The 16,425-nt window shown below is 35.4% G+C and overlaps 2 protein-coding genes across 3 annotated transcripts; one reads left to right on the top strand and one right to left on the bottom strand.

Annotated features, from left to right (window-relative positions):
- The first annotated feature begins 3,500 nt into the window (after positions 1–3,500).
- Positions 3,501–7,620, top strand: LOC133308205 (probable aldo-keto reductase 2). Of its 2 annotated transcripts, none has more exons than XM_061508820.1 (5): positions 3,501–3,919; positions 4,096–4,296; positions 5,890–6,062; positions 6,180–6,230; positions 6,953–7,620. In XM_061508820.1, exons 1-5 carry the CDS (start codon positions 3,707–3,709, stop codon positions 7,290–7,292), a joined length of 978 nt encoding a protein of 325 aa, XP_061364804.1. In that variant the 5' UTR covers positions 3,501–3,706; the 3' UTR covers positions 7,293–7,620. The 2 variants fall into 2 exon arrangements, with proteins under 2 accessions (XP_061364804.1, XP_061364795.1); XM_061508811.1 differs by having other exon boundaries at positions 3,507–3,919; positions 6,180–6,282; positions 6,954–7,614.
- A 500-nt stretch (positions 7,621–8,120) lies between these two features.
- Positions 8,121–15,552, bottom strand: LOC133308160 (probable xyloglucan galactosyltransferase GT12). Its single transcript, XM_061508768.1, has 3 exons — positions 14,015–15,552; positions 13,437–13,533; positions 8,121–8,192 (listed from the first exon to the last, which is right to left on the bottom strand). The coding sequence occupies exons 1-3, from the start codon at positions 15,550–15,552 to the stop codon at positions 8,121–8,123; spliced, it is 1,707 nt and encodes a 568-aa protein (XP_061364752.1).
- Positions 15,553–16,425: the final 873 nt, after the last annotated feature.

Below are 16,425 nucleotides of genomic sequence, written 5' to 3'. Positions count from 1 at the left end.
TATAACTTTAATATAAGAGAATGTTAGTTAATTGTGACGTATTGGATATGCTATGCTCGTGAAGTACAAGTAAGCTATGAAGGTTATGCATGTTTAGCTTTAGGGTCACGTTGGACGGCCACATTAATTGCTGTTACGGTTCTTTTCATTGAGAAGGTCTTAACAAATACTCAATACCTCTATCCTGCTATTGTATCATATATAACAAAATCTCATAATGCCAAAGTTTGCATTTTGCATGCAGATTTGGAGCTACCCGGAACATCTTCTCCCACACATTTGCCATATATATGGAAGATTCAATTCATCTGTGTAACATAACTTTGTTCACTCACAAGGCTCGTGCAACTATTTGCCATATCATTTCTTTCTTGGATTTTAGAAAGAAGCATACAATTTCATTTTCAATCTTGTCAGTGCTAGTCTATTAAAATCATTCTCTGTCCCGTGACTTTTGAATATGCTGACATTGCACAACTCCTTGACAATATAAAGGAGAGTAGGTATGCTATGTATTTAATTATTTATGGACATAATAGATAAAGATCAATGATCGCCAATTAATACAAACCACTCTTCTGTTACTGTTGATCATGCTCACCACCATCTACCCACCATTTTTTCATGTTCTTTGTATTGTTCTAAATGATTAAAAGAACCTTATTAAGCTTATTTTAGCTATGTTACTCAAATGGGCAGGGTATACTTAAAAGTATACTGGGATGCAATTTTCTTTTATGACTTTTTTGTGCGTGTAATATTAGTAAATTTTAAGGGTGACAAGTGTAATTCACTCAAATGTTAGCATTGATTTTTCTTTTTGGGATAAAACAGGGCCAAGTAGTGTGGGATTTATAAGACCTTGGGCACTCTCATCCTTTGAGCTAGCTTTTGGGGTGGTGATCCCATGGGTCCCTATCATTTGGTGCTCTCGTTGAGAGTCGAACCGCAAAAAGGGCTACCTGATAGGTGCCTGAAGCCGCCCAAAGGGAGAAAGGGCTACCACCGGGTCAGAGTGAAAGCCGCCGTGGATATCGGCCTTAAAGGGGGCAACTAGTGTGGAATTTATACGACCTTGGGCATTCTCATCCTTTGAATTAGCTTTTGGGGTGATGATCCCATGGGTCCCTGTAAGAAAGAACACTACATGTTTACCAAAAGGGAAAAGTGTTTGTCCTTACACAACTTATGTTATTTCACTCTCATGAAGAGGTGGAACCCATATTTTTATATTTTTTTGTCCATTCTCTCTCCTCCTTTATCTATCTCTTTCTCTCACTTAAAATAACACAATTTTACATCCTTTAAAATGATACACATTTTTTCCTTAATAAAAACAAAAAAGGAAAATACGTGGCACTTACTCTGGGACTCTGGGTGTTGTACATAACATCATGAATTAGACCCTAGTTTAAGACTTTTCGGTGCACCCCAAATTTCAACCACCAAAGCATTTATCTTCCAATCCCTATTTAGGAGCTCCTTTTGGTTATTCAAAAAAAAATATGGGATATGAGTGAAAATAATTACAAAAGTGAGGGTAGTATAAAAGTATTATTTTTTGTCATATTTGATAAATAATATACCGAGTGTTTATTACAATAGGAGTACCAAAAATATTTTCCTATTTTAGAGTGTAAATTGTGACTTCATCCATCCCTATGCGGGTGGATTCCATCTGACATTAATGGTTTGGCATTTATCATTATAGGTTGTATAGATCACCTTGATCTGGTTTGGAGTTACTGATAAAATATTCGTAAAAAAGCTCCTTATTCTTCCACTGCCTCATTAGGTAATTGTAATTTATAAAATGGTACTTTTGTATATTTATAATAGGGTTTTATAAGAGTTATGTTGTAGGAAAAATGATTGTGTAATGTTATAGAGATTCATTTTGTGTGCCGTAATCTCTCTTTTTTTTCTTTAAAAAATGTGGGTCCCACAAAATGTTATATAGGAAAGTTTATTGTGTAATGTTAAATGACAAATATAAACTCCTTTATAATATAATCTAATGTGTATTTAAATGTTCATTTCAGTGTATCTCCAAGTGTTTTTTTTTAATGTGGAGGTTAAAAATTGAAAGATCATGATGTAAATCCTATTTTAGGGTTTTCTAAAAGGGTTTAGTATTTGTCATTTAAAAGGATGGTCTTTTTAGATGAATATAGTGTGTTTTTTAAATTTTTAAATTACAAATTTTTTCCTCCACTCTCTCCCCCCCAAGTTATTCTTTTATCTCTCTTAAAATGATATAAGTGTGTGTCCTCTAAAAAGACACACACTTTTCACTCTCTAAAATCATACGAGATGTACAGAGGAGGTAAATCATATCACCCTTGTTCCCGTGAGAACTAGGATCCAACTGTAGCTGCTGGATTTTACACTACCAACATTCTCGAAGTGACGTGGTTGCACACTTTACCTTATGAATTATTACATATTTTAAAAGTGTTTACCTTTAAATCAAATGTTTATTTATTTGTTAAAAAAATCATTTATAAATAACATTGAGGATATAGTTTCTCATGTTGTATGGAATAATTTATTTTGTGTAATACATAAAAAAGTGGACGAGATTCACTTTTTTTTTCTCTCTCTTTTCCTTAGTAAACCTCTTTTTTTTTCTCTTTTCCTTAGTAAATCTCACCTATTTTTTTATATGTCTCATGATATGTGAGAAATTATATTCATTCCTTATACATTTAGATGACATACTTGATAAGACACTATAACAGGTCTAGTGGTGAGGGGTTTGATAGTTTATTCAATTCCCACGATTGAATAAAAAAACGGAAAACTTCAAAAATTCCCTCTAAGTTTTCTCTTGAATCATTTACCCCCAAATTTTGAATCATTTAGACCCTTATTAAAGTTTCTTTATCACTTACCCCTAACTTATTTTTTCATTCAAAAATAAAAAGGTTAACGAAGTTAATTTTTTTGAAAAATATCTTAACTACCCTTAAAATAAAACAAAAAAAATGAACCCTTAATGTCCCGTAGTTGTGACTTGCTTCGTCTTGTCGTAGCCTTTTTCTTTATCATTATAGAGTAAGAGAGAGAGTGCAAAATACAACATTAAAAGACTTATTTTGGCACTCCGGCCCCCTAGAATATTGGATGGGGCGGAGAAGAGAGATTGAGGAGAGGAGAGAGAAGGGAGAAAAAAAAATTACAGATGTCACTTCCTCAATGGGAGGACCACCATGGTCATGATAAAAATTTTCCAACCTTTACTTCTTTTCTGCTATTTTTTTGTTTTTAAGGGTAATTTTGATATTTTTAAAAAATTATCTCTGTTAACGTAGTTTTTTGATGGAAAAGTTGGAGGATAAGTGACAAGTTAGCCTATAATATTTAAAAATTTCGAGAGAGAATAAGTGGTTATGAGAAGGTGTTTTTTAAATTTTCCCTAAAAAAAATGACATACTCGATGACGACTGACGAGTGTAAATTCACACAAGATATTAAACCTATGACCTGCTCAGAAATAGACCAGACAAATCCAACAATAAGATAATCATAGTTTTACTTACAAACCTTGAATAGTGTAGCCGGCAGAATACAAGGAACCGAAGACTTGTATTCACTATCTGGCCTTATATAGTGCTTATAACCATTAGGGATTCGTTCATATAAACCAAATATAGTGGAATCTGATTTGGGATAAAGGGTAGTGAAAGCACATCACAACGCTGCAATGGCAAAAGTGGGTAGAATGAAGCTGGGATCACAAGGCTTGGAGGTGTCCTTGCAGGGTCTTGGCTGCATGGGCATGTCTGCTTTCTATGGCCCTCCTAAGCCAGAACCTGACATGATTACTCTTATCCACCATGCCATAGAAAGTGGTGTCACATTTCTTGACACCTCTGACATCTATGGCCCTCACACCAACGAAATCCTTCTTGGAAAGGTTCTGACTTTAAGTTTGATTCAGCTACCCTTTTCGGTTTTCTTTTGATTCTTATGCCTTGTTTCATATGATAATTCTGGGTTTGAATCATGTTACAATTTGCTTTGACCTGTGATTTGAGCATGCATATGATCATGTGATATGATGAAGTGTTCATGTATACAATTGTGGGACAGGCTCTGAAGGGAGGGGTGAGAGAGAAGGTTGAACTGGCTACAAAGTTTGCAATCTGTGTTACTGAAGGGAAAAGGGAGATCCGTGGTGATCCAGCATATGTGAGAGCTGCTTGTGAGGGCAGCTTGAAGAGACTTGATATCAATTGCATTGATCTCTATTACCAACATCGTGTTGATACTCGTGTGCCAATTGAAGTCACGGTTCGATCCTTTCTCTATTCTTTGGTTTTGTCTTTTGACACTTTTCTTTTCTTCATATTATCAACATATTTGGCACCCTCTTAGACCTTCTAGTTAACAAGTGTGGTTGTGTTCCTTGGTTCTGGAGATTCTGAAAAAGTTTGATTTGTTAATGGCTTATGAAGCATTAGTTTACTTCAGGAAATGAGATCTTTTTCCTAAAATATCGATTGGAACACTTTTTATAACTCATGCTGATTCTTTCCCTGTTTTACACTTATTGTGAAATTTTAATATAGGAAAATGCTGATTACACGAGAAGGATTTTGTAAAACTTTATACGATTTGATATGATTGATTGGATACATTTGGATTCAAATCACCTCTCCCTTTTCCTATCTCTCCCTTTTAGATGACAACTCTCTCTCTCTCTCTCTCTCTCTCTCTCTCTCTCTCTCTTAGTTGTTATTTTTTTAGTGAGATATTATTTTTCAATTAGAGGAACAGAAAATGGGACATGTAATTTGATTCCGATACATGTGATGAATGTAGGCAGTTACTTTCAAAATCATCTTTTTTCTTTCCACCTATGTGTTTCACTTTAATGAGCCAAAGTCTGCCAGATGATAAAACTTTATATCGGTGTATGAGTGTATCCCTCTTCTCCTTTTTTTCGAGTGTTTGAGAATTCGGTAGATATGTTGGAACAATATGCTATGAAACGACTATTAATTTTTCAATGGAGTTTAGAATCTGGAGGTCTTTTCTATCTCCCTATATTGTTTTGTGTGTGCCTGTGTGACAGACAATTGACTAGTTCCATAAACGCCATCTTTATATTATTTAAAGTATTATATGAGAACCTCAATATACCTTATGAAAATATATCTTTGTATACCAGAATGATTTTCTCTATTTCCAAGTTAATTTCTATAATATATAGGTAGAGAATGCAATCTAATACATATGTTGATGGCATTTGAGTTTGGAAGAGTGTTAGGCATGGATGAAGCATGGAACTATTTGAACCAAAATACTTGTATTGACATTATTTGACTTAAAAGCCAGTCATGGGATTCTGGCCAGTCCAAGTTCGAAAATCATCATTGTTTCTTTAATTTCTTCAATGTAGGACTTGTCCACTACACATCACATACAGATCATGTGAGTGTCTCTGAGACACTTGTTATGTGGGTTTTGTAGCAGTCTCCTTCATTCGGCCCCAAAATACTTGGAATTGGAAATTCAAGATATGAGTCCACATTTTTAAAATTTAAATATGCCAAACACTCCACTAAGGCCAAATCATGCAATCAATAAAGCTCTAATACCATTATTTTCATTTGGTCTTGTAGGAATTTGGCAAGGCTGAAAAGTGAAATTATTTGACCTAAAGTGCTAACATCAGAACCATTTGACCTAAAAACTAGAAATGATTTTATGCCCATTAAAGGTTACACTTGGGACTTCCCCACTTCACATCACACTCACACATGTGCTTCACAAACTGAGATTTGATGATATCAATGTTAGATATGAAAATAAACTATTTGTTTACATATATAAAAGGCAATGTATGATGACTTCAACTTTTCCTTTTTCTTCTATTGTAAGATTGGAGAGCTTAAAAAACTTGTTGAGGAAGGGAAAATAAAATATATTGGTCTGTCTGAGGCCTCAGCTTCAACAATCAGAAGAGCACATGCAGTTCATCCAATAACAGCTGTGCAGTTGGAGTGGTCGTTATGGACAAGAGATGTGGAGGAAGAAATAGTTCCAACTTGCAGGTGTGATTTAATTTACGAACATTATGTTTTGCTTTCCAACATTTCTCTTTCTAGGACTTCAATAAAATTGAAATGATATAAGGTCTAACATTATGACTTTTAAAATTTCCTTCTCAGGGAACTTGGTATTGGAATCGTTGCGTATAGTCCTCTTGGGCGAGGATTCTTTTCATCAGGAACAAAGTTAATGGAGAATTTGTCACAGGATGACTTCCGGCAGGTTTGTGGAAAAGCATGATATTGAGATTTCCATAAAACATTTCTTTTCAAAGAGTTGGCATTGATTTATTCTGTTAGGCTTTAGTACGCTTATTAACATCAAAGCTGGTCACAGGTTTTTCCCTGTTACATTCGAGGCTGCATTCTTCCTATGAACTTACTGTCCTTTCACTTCCCATAATTAACCTTTTCGTCCTAAATTGAGAACTGGACTTTGAGGAGATACTGAATGGCCAAACAAAAATTTAAAAGAAAAAAATAAGAATATGAATGAAGACATTGGATTGCTTGAAGAGAAGGAAAAGATGATATATCTTTCGTCATTTGGATCCTTTGCTTCAGGCATACATAATTTTCTCTGCAGTACATTGGGTTTTGGCTTAACACATAATATTATGGGATGAGAATTTTATATGATCAGACTGCACAATAGTGTGACCAAAGTAAAGAAAAAAATTTGAAAACCTTTGAAATATATAATAATACATATGATTTTATAAGATGCTATGGCCTATTGTTGCTTCCCTAGATCCAGGTTTTGGGAATTTTCCTACCTGAAATTATGTATCTTACTGTTTATGGGAATCAGGGAAATTGTCTTATTATCTTTTTAAATGTTCATCATTGGTACCTAGATATAATCTTATGTGTATGTATTTAAATCTGTTGTAGTCTCTGCCTAGATTTCAACCTGAAAACCTGGAGCACAATAAGACTATATTTGAGAGGGTTAATGAACTTGCTGCAAAGAAGGGATGTACTCCATCTCAGCTTGCGTTGGCCTGGGTTCATCACCAAGGAAAAGACGTGTGCCCTATACCTGGAACAACAAAAATTGAGAACTTCAATCAAAATATTGGGGCTTTGTCTGTCAAATTAACACCCGAAGAAATGGCAGAACTTGAGTCCTTTGTTGCTGCAGATGCTGTCAAGGGTGATAGATACACGTATAGTATATCTACATGGAAGGAATCTGATACTCCACCACTTTCTTCTTGGAAAGATGCATAATGAAGTGCTTTGCTTAATGCTTATACCAGTGTACCTTAAGTTTTTGCTGCTGCTACCTTGAGAAACAGATAGGCAAGAGGGGCTTGCCTACCCTTTTGAAAGGAATTTGGCTGAATAAACCTTTCTAGTTTCTAGCAGTTGGTGTGTCTTTTTAAGTGGTTTGAACTCTATTGCAGATGACTCCATATGTGTGTGTATGTATATGTCTAAATAAACAAAGACAAGCATGTGAAAATGCTATGTAATGACTTTTACTACTAAGTGTCCTGATTTTTGCATTGGCAAATTAGCTTAAGTAATACATCTTGATTCAGTTGCGTATGATATTCTTTGAGTGTAGCGGGAGTGAGTTTTCACATCTACATGATCTATGGATTTGTATTTTTGAAATCTGAACAACTGATTTTGTGCTAACAGTTTTCAGTTTTACATTATTATACTTAAGAAGATCCAGATTCGGAATGCTATCAAATGAAAGCTTTATTGACCTTATATCTGTTAATAACATTTTGAGGCTTAGTATATACAACTTCATCTTTAACTTTAGAGATATGTTTGGGTTTTTTCTGAAATGTAACTTATGTTTAAATTCTGTCAGCTAAAATTTTAGTTTTATTGATATCCTTAATTAGATGATTCTTGACATACTATGTTCGTGAAGTAAGCAAGCAATGAAGGTTTTGGCACAATGATAGATAGCATTGGTTTGATGATGTAGTTTTTGTTTGGCACACATCACTTTCACCATGAGTAAACCGATGTTGTGCTCAAACTATCATTTTGGCCTTTTGGGAGAAGTGAAAACATCAAGCTTTTACGTAGAGTACGTTAAAAGCATTTGATGTATCCTGTTAGCGTAAAATGATGCTTGTTAACATCAAAGCTGGTCATTGATTTTCCCTGTTAATTTCAGGACAAAAAGAGAGATTGAATGAAAACATTGAAGTTGGATGGATTGAAAAGAAGGATAACATGCATCTTTCTTATTTGCATCCTTCTCTTCATGCATATAATATTAACTAGAGTTGCTCTGTGGTACATTGGGTTTTGGCTTAACACAGTCTTATGGTAAAGAATTTTATATGATCGAACTGCACAAGAATGTGACCAAACAAAAAGAAAAAGAAAAAAAAGCAAAAATTAAAGAAACCTTTGAAATATACATTAAGGGGGCGTTTGGTTCAGGAAATTTTTTTGGAATAGTAGGAAAATGAGATAGATAGAGAAATGATTGGAAAGATAGATAAAGTGAGATAGGTAGAAAAATGTAAAAAAAAATTGTTTGGTGAGGAAAAACTTTATTGGAAAAATTAGGTAACTTTATGAAATCAACAGTGCATTAAAAGTCAGATAACCGGTTTTCCGAAAAATCCCACCTTCAAATTAGGTTTCTAAACAGTGCGGATATCTATGTTTCTCATAAATCCAGACAAATTGGATAGATGGGTTTTTGGTAAAAAAACGTTGAAACAAACATGGTGTTTCTAAAAGCCATACTTGAGAAACATAGATATCCGCTGAAAAGCTCCCAACCAAACACCACCTAAGAAAAAAATATTTCTGCAATTGTTGCAAAAAAAATTATCTGTCACACACTATGTATTCTGAGGAGTACATAGTATAACTTTCCGAAGTACATAGTGTAGCAGATAAAATTTGCAGGTTAAACCCATATAATAATATATGGGTTTTCATTTTATCCTTTAACATAACACAATAAACTTTCCTACTCTCACAACATTTTGTGGGGCCCACACTTTTTAAAACAAAAAAATAAATAAAAAATTAAGGCACGCAAAACGAATCTCTATAACATTACACAATCACTTTTTCTACAACATAACTCTTATAAAACCCACAATATATGTGATTTATGACATGCTATGGTCTATTGTTGCTTCCCTAGCTATATCCAGGTTTTAGAATATTTGCCTTTGAGAGGGTTAATGAAATGGTTGCAAAGAAGGGATGCACTCCATCTCAGCTGGAACCATCAAAATGTGAGAACTTTATTCAAAACATTGGAGCTTTGTTTGTCAAATTAACATAAGAGGAAATGGCAGAATTTGAGTCCTTTGCTGCTGCAGTCCGCAGAAGCTATCAAGTTTCAAGGGTGGTAGTTACGGTGTTGGTTTGGCTACATGGAAGGAACTTCAAGAAACAGATTAGCATATAAGGGGATGTCTTCGAAAGGAATTTGGTTGTCTCAACTTTGCAAGTGGTTTGAACCAAGGTTGTTCGTGATACCTACACTGAATGCTATGGAATTCAAAAACATAATAAAAACTTATTTAAAAAAACAGGTTCATCTAATCTTATGTTGCATGAAAGAAAATTTCTCCTGTTGTAGACAAATATGTGGTGGAGTCTACTATTTAAAAAAAAAGGGTAAAAAATAAAATAAAAATGTCATCGTTTTTTATAGGTTTATTGAAAATAAAACTACTCTTATATACACTGTATAAGAGTAGTTTTTCCCTTAAAAAAATATACGTTTGTTTGTTTTATATTTTCCTTAACTTCTGCAGTTGAAAGTTTCTGTTTTATAATTTTTTTTTTTTTTTTTAAGTTACCCAACCCTAATTATCTCTTTGAGACGAGTTGGCTCCCTCCGGTATCCCCACGAGTTTCGACTCTTTGAGCCGGCTATGGGACTAATCCGGAGTGCGGGGGAACAGTGATGGCTAAAGGTTCAGCCCCCTCCCCAAGAATGCATTCAGCGGGAATCGAACACATATCCAACCCCACTAACTCAGCGCCTATAATAGCCCAACGTAATTAATTAGTAAATCTAGTGTAATTAATTAATTAAACATGTTTTAGTGAGTGAAATTAAGTATAAGGCTTAATTAAATGAATTTGAGTCACTTTGGAGTTAAAAAGTGTACTCAGTGAAAATTAAGGGGTATAAATGGGTACTGGCAAAAGTACCCAAAATATAAAAATAAAAATAGTAATATTCCTAGGATAATATTCCAGAATTTCGGGTAAAGTTTGGTAATTATTGGAGTTGAATAGATAGACGAACCAATACCCACATAAGTCACTTAACCAAGTAAGTGACTTAAAAACACAAAAGAATCCCAATTTTTCCCACCCAGCCCGTCGACGCAGAACAGAAAGGAGAAGAGAAGAGAGGGAGAAGAGAGGGAAGAAGAAAAGGGAAAGAGAGAGAGAGAAAGCAAATCTCAACCAAATCCATCCGTTCAAAGGCCTAAACCACTCCAAATCTCCTCCTCTTTCATAATCCTTGCTTTGTTTTGAGTGGGGAGCATTGTGGAGAGGGATATTGCCTCTCAAAAATTCGGCCATTGGAGAGATTTTGGAGTTTTGGTGGCTTCAACCTCCATGGGAGCTTGAGGAACGCTCCTTGCTTGGTTGTGTGACCATTGGTGGTAAGATTCTAACCCTTGAACCTCATGATTCCTTGAAATTTGCATGAGTTAGGGTTTATGAATAGTGTTTTTGGGATTTTGATGAAATGTAGTTGAATTTGCTATGTCTAGGAAGGATGTGACTTAGTGAATGTTATAAAAAATGCTAGGAATGGCATTTAATCGGTGAAAATGAGCTTAGATAGTTATATGACTATACTTTGGAAAATTGCAAGAATATGACACTTGGTTATGAGTTTTCTTGCATTGTTGAACCATTGTTGGGTTGGTCATTGATTGTATCCTTGTGTTGTCTAGGATTGAGGCAATTGGATCAACCTTAATTGACCAACCTTTGGAGCAAGCAATGGAGATGGATTAGTCCTTGAAATAGGTAAGTTCATCCTTGTGTTGTGGTATGAATAGGATAGCTTAGATTGATGATGATGAGTTATCCTTGAATGCAATATGTTAATTGCATTACCCTTGTATAGGTGTATATTTGTAAAAGTTGATTGCTGAAACTGTTGGTGAAAAACAAAGGTCGAATTGAAGCTAGAGGTAAGCCTTCGGACCTTGGGTGTAATTCCCTTGATTGTTCCACCAAGCCCTGAAAGGGTAGTGGTGATTATATTGTATATAAATGCAATAAAATAGTGTAATGCTTTGTTATACGTATGTGTATGCATTTGGTGTGGCATAGGATGGTGTTTCCCTATGTTGGTACGTGGCATGACGATGCGTAAATCATACTTGGTAGTTAGCTGGCCAGTAGGACTATTTGCATCTGAGTTTCCTTAGGACAGCTTGAGAGCTCGAGGGATTTCTCCTGGAGATGTATTGCACTTTGCATAGATATGTATTCACTGCATTATTATTGTTATTGCTATTACACTGATATGGAACTGTGGGGTGGAGAGATGCTCCAAGGACCCCTGGTTTACTGGATATATTCGTATATCTCACCCCGTGTTGTGGGGACCCCCTTTCAGGTAAGGATGCTGCAGGAGCCTCTGGTGGCAAGTGGCCATATCTGGATTATGCATGAAATATGGCATTTCTTTGAGTTTATGCATGCCTTTTGTAGTTGACATGTATAGGATTTTATTTTGAAAGCCCATGGTCATTTGTATATCTTGATTCATTGGATGAACTTAGCCTATGCTCATGCCTTTGGTTACACCTTTTGTTGATGGGAGCCAAGGGAATGATCATAATGTTTTGTAAGCTAAGTTCTATGATTTGTAAAGGATATGTAATGTAAATGATGCCTACCTGAAATTCAATATATGCATGCTTGTTATGTATTGAGTTGTTGAATGGGTTGGGCTGAAAATCAATTAGGTACCATTTGTTTAAATTGGTAAACGATGAGAAAACAAAGGTCATGCTGCCCAAATTCTAGCTAAATCTCATGAGGAGAGGTTAGATGAGTGCTAGGATTTAGTTTTGGGGCATGGACAATTGGGGTTTGTAATGGGGATGCACCTTCCCCTAGGCTTGGACTTGAAAAATGTGGGAATTGGAATTCCCTGGCAGCGCGCTTAAGCGCCCAGGAGCGCGCCCAAGCGCCCTGCTGCCCTTGTGAGTGCCAATGCATTCGGCCTCCTCGCGCTGGAGCGCCCAAGTGGGAGCTTAAGCGCCCAGGATTGCGCGCTGGAGCGCCCTGGCTCGCGCTTAAGCGCCTTCTACTGCAGAAAGATGGGATGCTTACTGTCCCCTCGCGTTTTAGCGCCCAGGGTGGGGCTTAAGCGCCCAGGGTTGCGCACTTGAGCGCCCTGATGCGCGCTTAAGCGCCCATTCACACTGAAATACCTGATGCTTCCTGCCTCCGTGCGCTTAAGCGCCCAGGTGGAGGCTTTAGCGCCCGAGAGCGCGCTCTTGAGCGCCCGGTAGCGCGCTGAAGCGCGCGGGGCCTGTGACCAACATTCTCTTGTGTTGCTTCAAATTGTCCTAACTTGGGCTATAGTGCTCCGATTTGAGCGCGGTTTGAAGCCACGGGTAGCTAATGAAGAGATCTACAATATAGTAGAAGTTGTGAAATAAATAGGCAGTAAATTAATGGTTTAAAAATGGAATAAGAACATGATGTTAAGCTTAATTTATCTGATTCTGCAAGGTAATACGGTTATGATCACGAAATTGGGTATTATAAATTCGGCATGTTTTAAAATGAAAATTTTATCCGGATTTTAATTGAACCCATGTGATTGTAACTGCGCTTAATATCATAATGCGATGTTAACAAACCGGTTCTAGAACGGGGCGTTACAGCGCCAAATTACCAACTGAGTTGAACGTGGATCAACTCAACCCCCTCCTGTTTTATAATTTTTCTTGCTTGCAGTCTTTGTTTTCTTGTGCAAGGACGTCCAACGTAATTTGAATGTTATAAGTTATTTTCTTGCCCAATTTAATAATTTGCATTAAGTTAAATGGTATTTCATATTCATATTAATTTTAATTTGATGATCTTTATTTCCCTAATTTTAAGTGATTTTTTAAATTTGTATTAATTTGAATTTTAAATCGCTTTCGAATTGGATTGGATTGGATTTTCCATAATGATTTCAATTTTCAAAGGGGCACATACTTTAATACCAATGTCAAACTTCTTAGTTCGACATCAAATTTTAATCGTTGATTTCATGAATTTAACAGATATATTTTATTGGGTCACACTTATCAATTAATTATTAATTCTCAGTAAATTATAATTGTTAGATTGACAAAAATTAACTATTGACACTATAAAGTTTGACATCGATACCAAAAGATGTATTCCATTTTCAAATCTGGGATCGCAAATATTGAATTGAATTTTGAATAGTAAATTATGATATAATTCCGGATACAACACTGAATTGCATGATTCTATAATTCAGAATCATTCATGTGAGCAATCATGGATATGTATCGTTTTACTTTGATATGGAATTGAATCAAGCATCTTATGGTACGTACTGATAACTATATTTTGAACGATATATGTGTGTGCATGTGTAAATAAACAAAGGCAAATCATCTAATAATAAATAAATTATATGTAATTTAAACCAATGAAATATTGTGACATTGTCAGGTAGAAAATAATCAAAATACATAAAGGGTATCCCTACTCTCAAGATCAAACAGAAATGAAAATGCAACATTTCAACAACAACAAAAAAAAAATTGAAAATGCAACAACATCTCCAGCAAGACCTTCAAAAGTTCTAAGTTAACTTTAAAATCTCATGTCACTTTGATGATTGAATTTGGAAAGAAAAAAAACTCACTCAGCACCCCTTGTCTCCCGCATTGTAAGAATTGGTATTGTTCAGTTTTACAAAAGCAGCCGCAGAATACTTGACATTTGTAATATCCCTTCTTAATGCCTCTATTCTCCCAAGAATTCCTTTAACTGCTATATCAAATGCATCTTCAATGGTCTCTAAACTAGAACTTGGATCACGATATATTATTCTTGGAATAAGCTTTATAACTTCCTCTCTCATTGCCAACACTTCACTTTCTGAAACCATAGACAATGTCTCATTGATCATTACTCTCTTCCCTTTGACATCACTTTCTGGTATGTACACAGAGTAGCTAGAACCATTTTCGGGAAAATGCCACAAATATTGATCATATGCTGAACGTGGATCAAAGAAAACAGGAATGCAACCTGCTAAAATTGAGTCAAAAGTTGATCTTCTTGTGAATGAATCCCCTGGAGGCTGTAAACAGAAAACTGAACTCTGAAACACCTTCATAACATGCACAGGATCATCACAATTACCATCAAAACAGCCTAGAAAATTGCAACTCCTAGAGGATTGGCAATGTTTGATTATATCATTTCTCATGGAGGAAGATGAACTAGGCCTTGGAGCACCTGCGAATGAAAACAAGTAAGGCCTTTTCACTATTCTCATTCTTTGCTGCCACTGAAAAATCTCCATATCCTTAGAAGGATGAAAGTAAGTTGGATATGGAATTGGAAAATCATTATCATATGAAGCAACCGATTCAATTAGCAACATTGACATGTTGCTTGCTTCTGGTAAGAACATAAGCTTTGTGCCCCAATCATGCTTTTTTTCTGTGTCTGTCATTCTCCTGAAATCCGAACCAATCCTCCCCCCAACAATGAAATGATCTCTACCCAACATTCTTTTCCATTCAGGTTGTTGTGCCAGCCATTTCACTAGTTCTTTTGGTGAAGCATCTCTTGTAGAAACATTAAAACCCCAAAGGTATTGACCCACATCAAGGCCAGCATAGTAGGGTACATATATAGCAGAGGCCAATGAAGAATCATTGGTTAAGCACTTGTAGTGCTTCATTGTGTTATGGAAAATAACTTCAAGTGAAAATTGGTTAGTTGCATACCAACTTCCATTCAAAAGCACCTCTTCATTTGATTTCTCAATAACCTTAGGGCCAAGGCCTAAGTTAGACATGTAAGGGCACATATCAACCCACTTTGATAGAGAGTGACAACCCTTCAACAAATCCTCATTGAACCTGCTAGGAAGATCATAAACATAGATATATTTGCCTGAACAAGGATCCAAATTGTTTGTGTGCACCTTTGTAACAAGTTCAACATTGTCAACGCACCTTGGTATATTGGAGGCTCTATCTGTTACATTATTTTGATTGGTATAGTGACTAGTTTTTATTGGACAACCATTAGTTTCACTAAAATCGACAGAAAAACTAGAGGGTTTAGACAACTGTGAATGTTTTGCATCATTGGTGTTGAGAAGTAAAATTGTGATCCTACGATCAGTTAAAGTCAAGTAATAATCTAAGAAAAGAAATGACACACAGAAAACAAAGGCAGTGAGAAACACAAACCATAGAGGATTAAAGTACTTCCTCAATGGAGGCTTGCCCATCTTCTCTGTTTGGCCTTTTGAGAGTCAATAGAAGAGTATGTGTTTCTCTTGATGTTATTGGAAGAGGGAGAGATAGAGAAAAATTGTATAATGCAAATTGTGAGTGTTAATTGAGAGCGTCATTAAAGGAATGATATGGAAAGAAAAAAGGGAAAGATATTAATTTTTGAAAATACTAATGAATATTCTCTTTTCCTTAAAAAGGAAGAACTGAATAAGAATGGAAAGTTTGAGAAAGGAATGAAAGCATATGAATGAGCCAAAACCATAATGTTGCCATTCCAAACATAATATTTCATGAGCAAATCAAAATAATGTACGATTTGTGTCTGATCCACTATAAGGTGATAATATAGGACCACCTCTGGCATTATATAGCAATCAAAGAATCAGAGATTTGGTTTCCAAAAAAAATAAACGAAGAATCAGAGATTTGCACTAATCCATTTCTGAAAGAAAAAAAAAGTTTTAATTATTAGGATTGATTTAATTTTGATGGTTCATAATCAATTATCTTTATATTTAGGGGGAGGGGGGATTCTTTTTAGGATTGTTTAACATTAATTGGATTAACATACAAGTGAAAATCCTCTATATATGATAATAATATAGATAATTAACATTCTAGGTGGGAAGATATGTTTGTATATGTTACAAATGTAAAAACTTAAAAAAGAAATTAAGATTTTGATAGAATATTTTAGAGGTTCACTCCTATGATCGCTCTTGATGTCCATGTTATTTAATTAATTCCAGCTCAACCTATTAGGCCAGCTTATTATAGGTCAAGCTATTTTTGGGTAAGGATGGGTTGGGGTCAAATTGTTTTAGGTTACTAAATTGCTGATTCAATTTGTGTTCAAATAGGCCATA

Source organism: Gastrolobium bilobum, unplaced genomic scaffold (assembly GCF_033153095.1).
Source record: "Gastrolobium bilobum isolate Gb01-03AN ecotype WA unplaced genomic scaffold, APGP_CSIRO_Gbil_v1 utg4171, whole genome shotgun sequence".
In the NCBI taxonomy this organism is placed as follows: domain Eukaryota; kingdom Viridiplantae; phylum Streptophyta; class Magnoliopsida; order Fabales; family Fabaceae; genus Gastrolobium; species Gastrolobium bilobum.
This window is presented reverse-complemented; position numbering and strand designations above follow the sequence as displayed.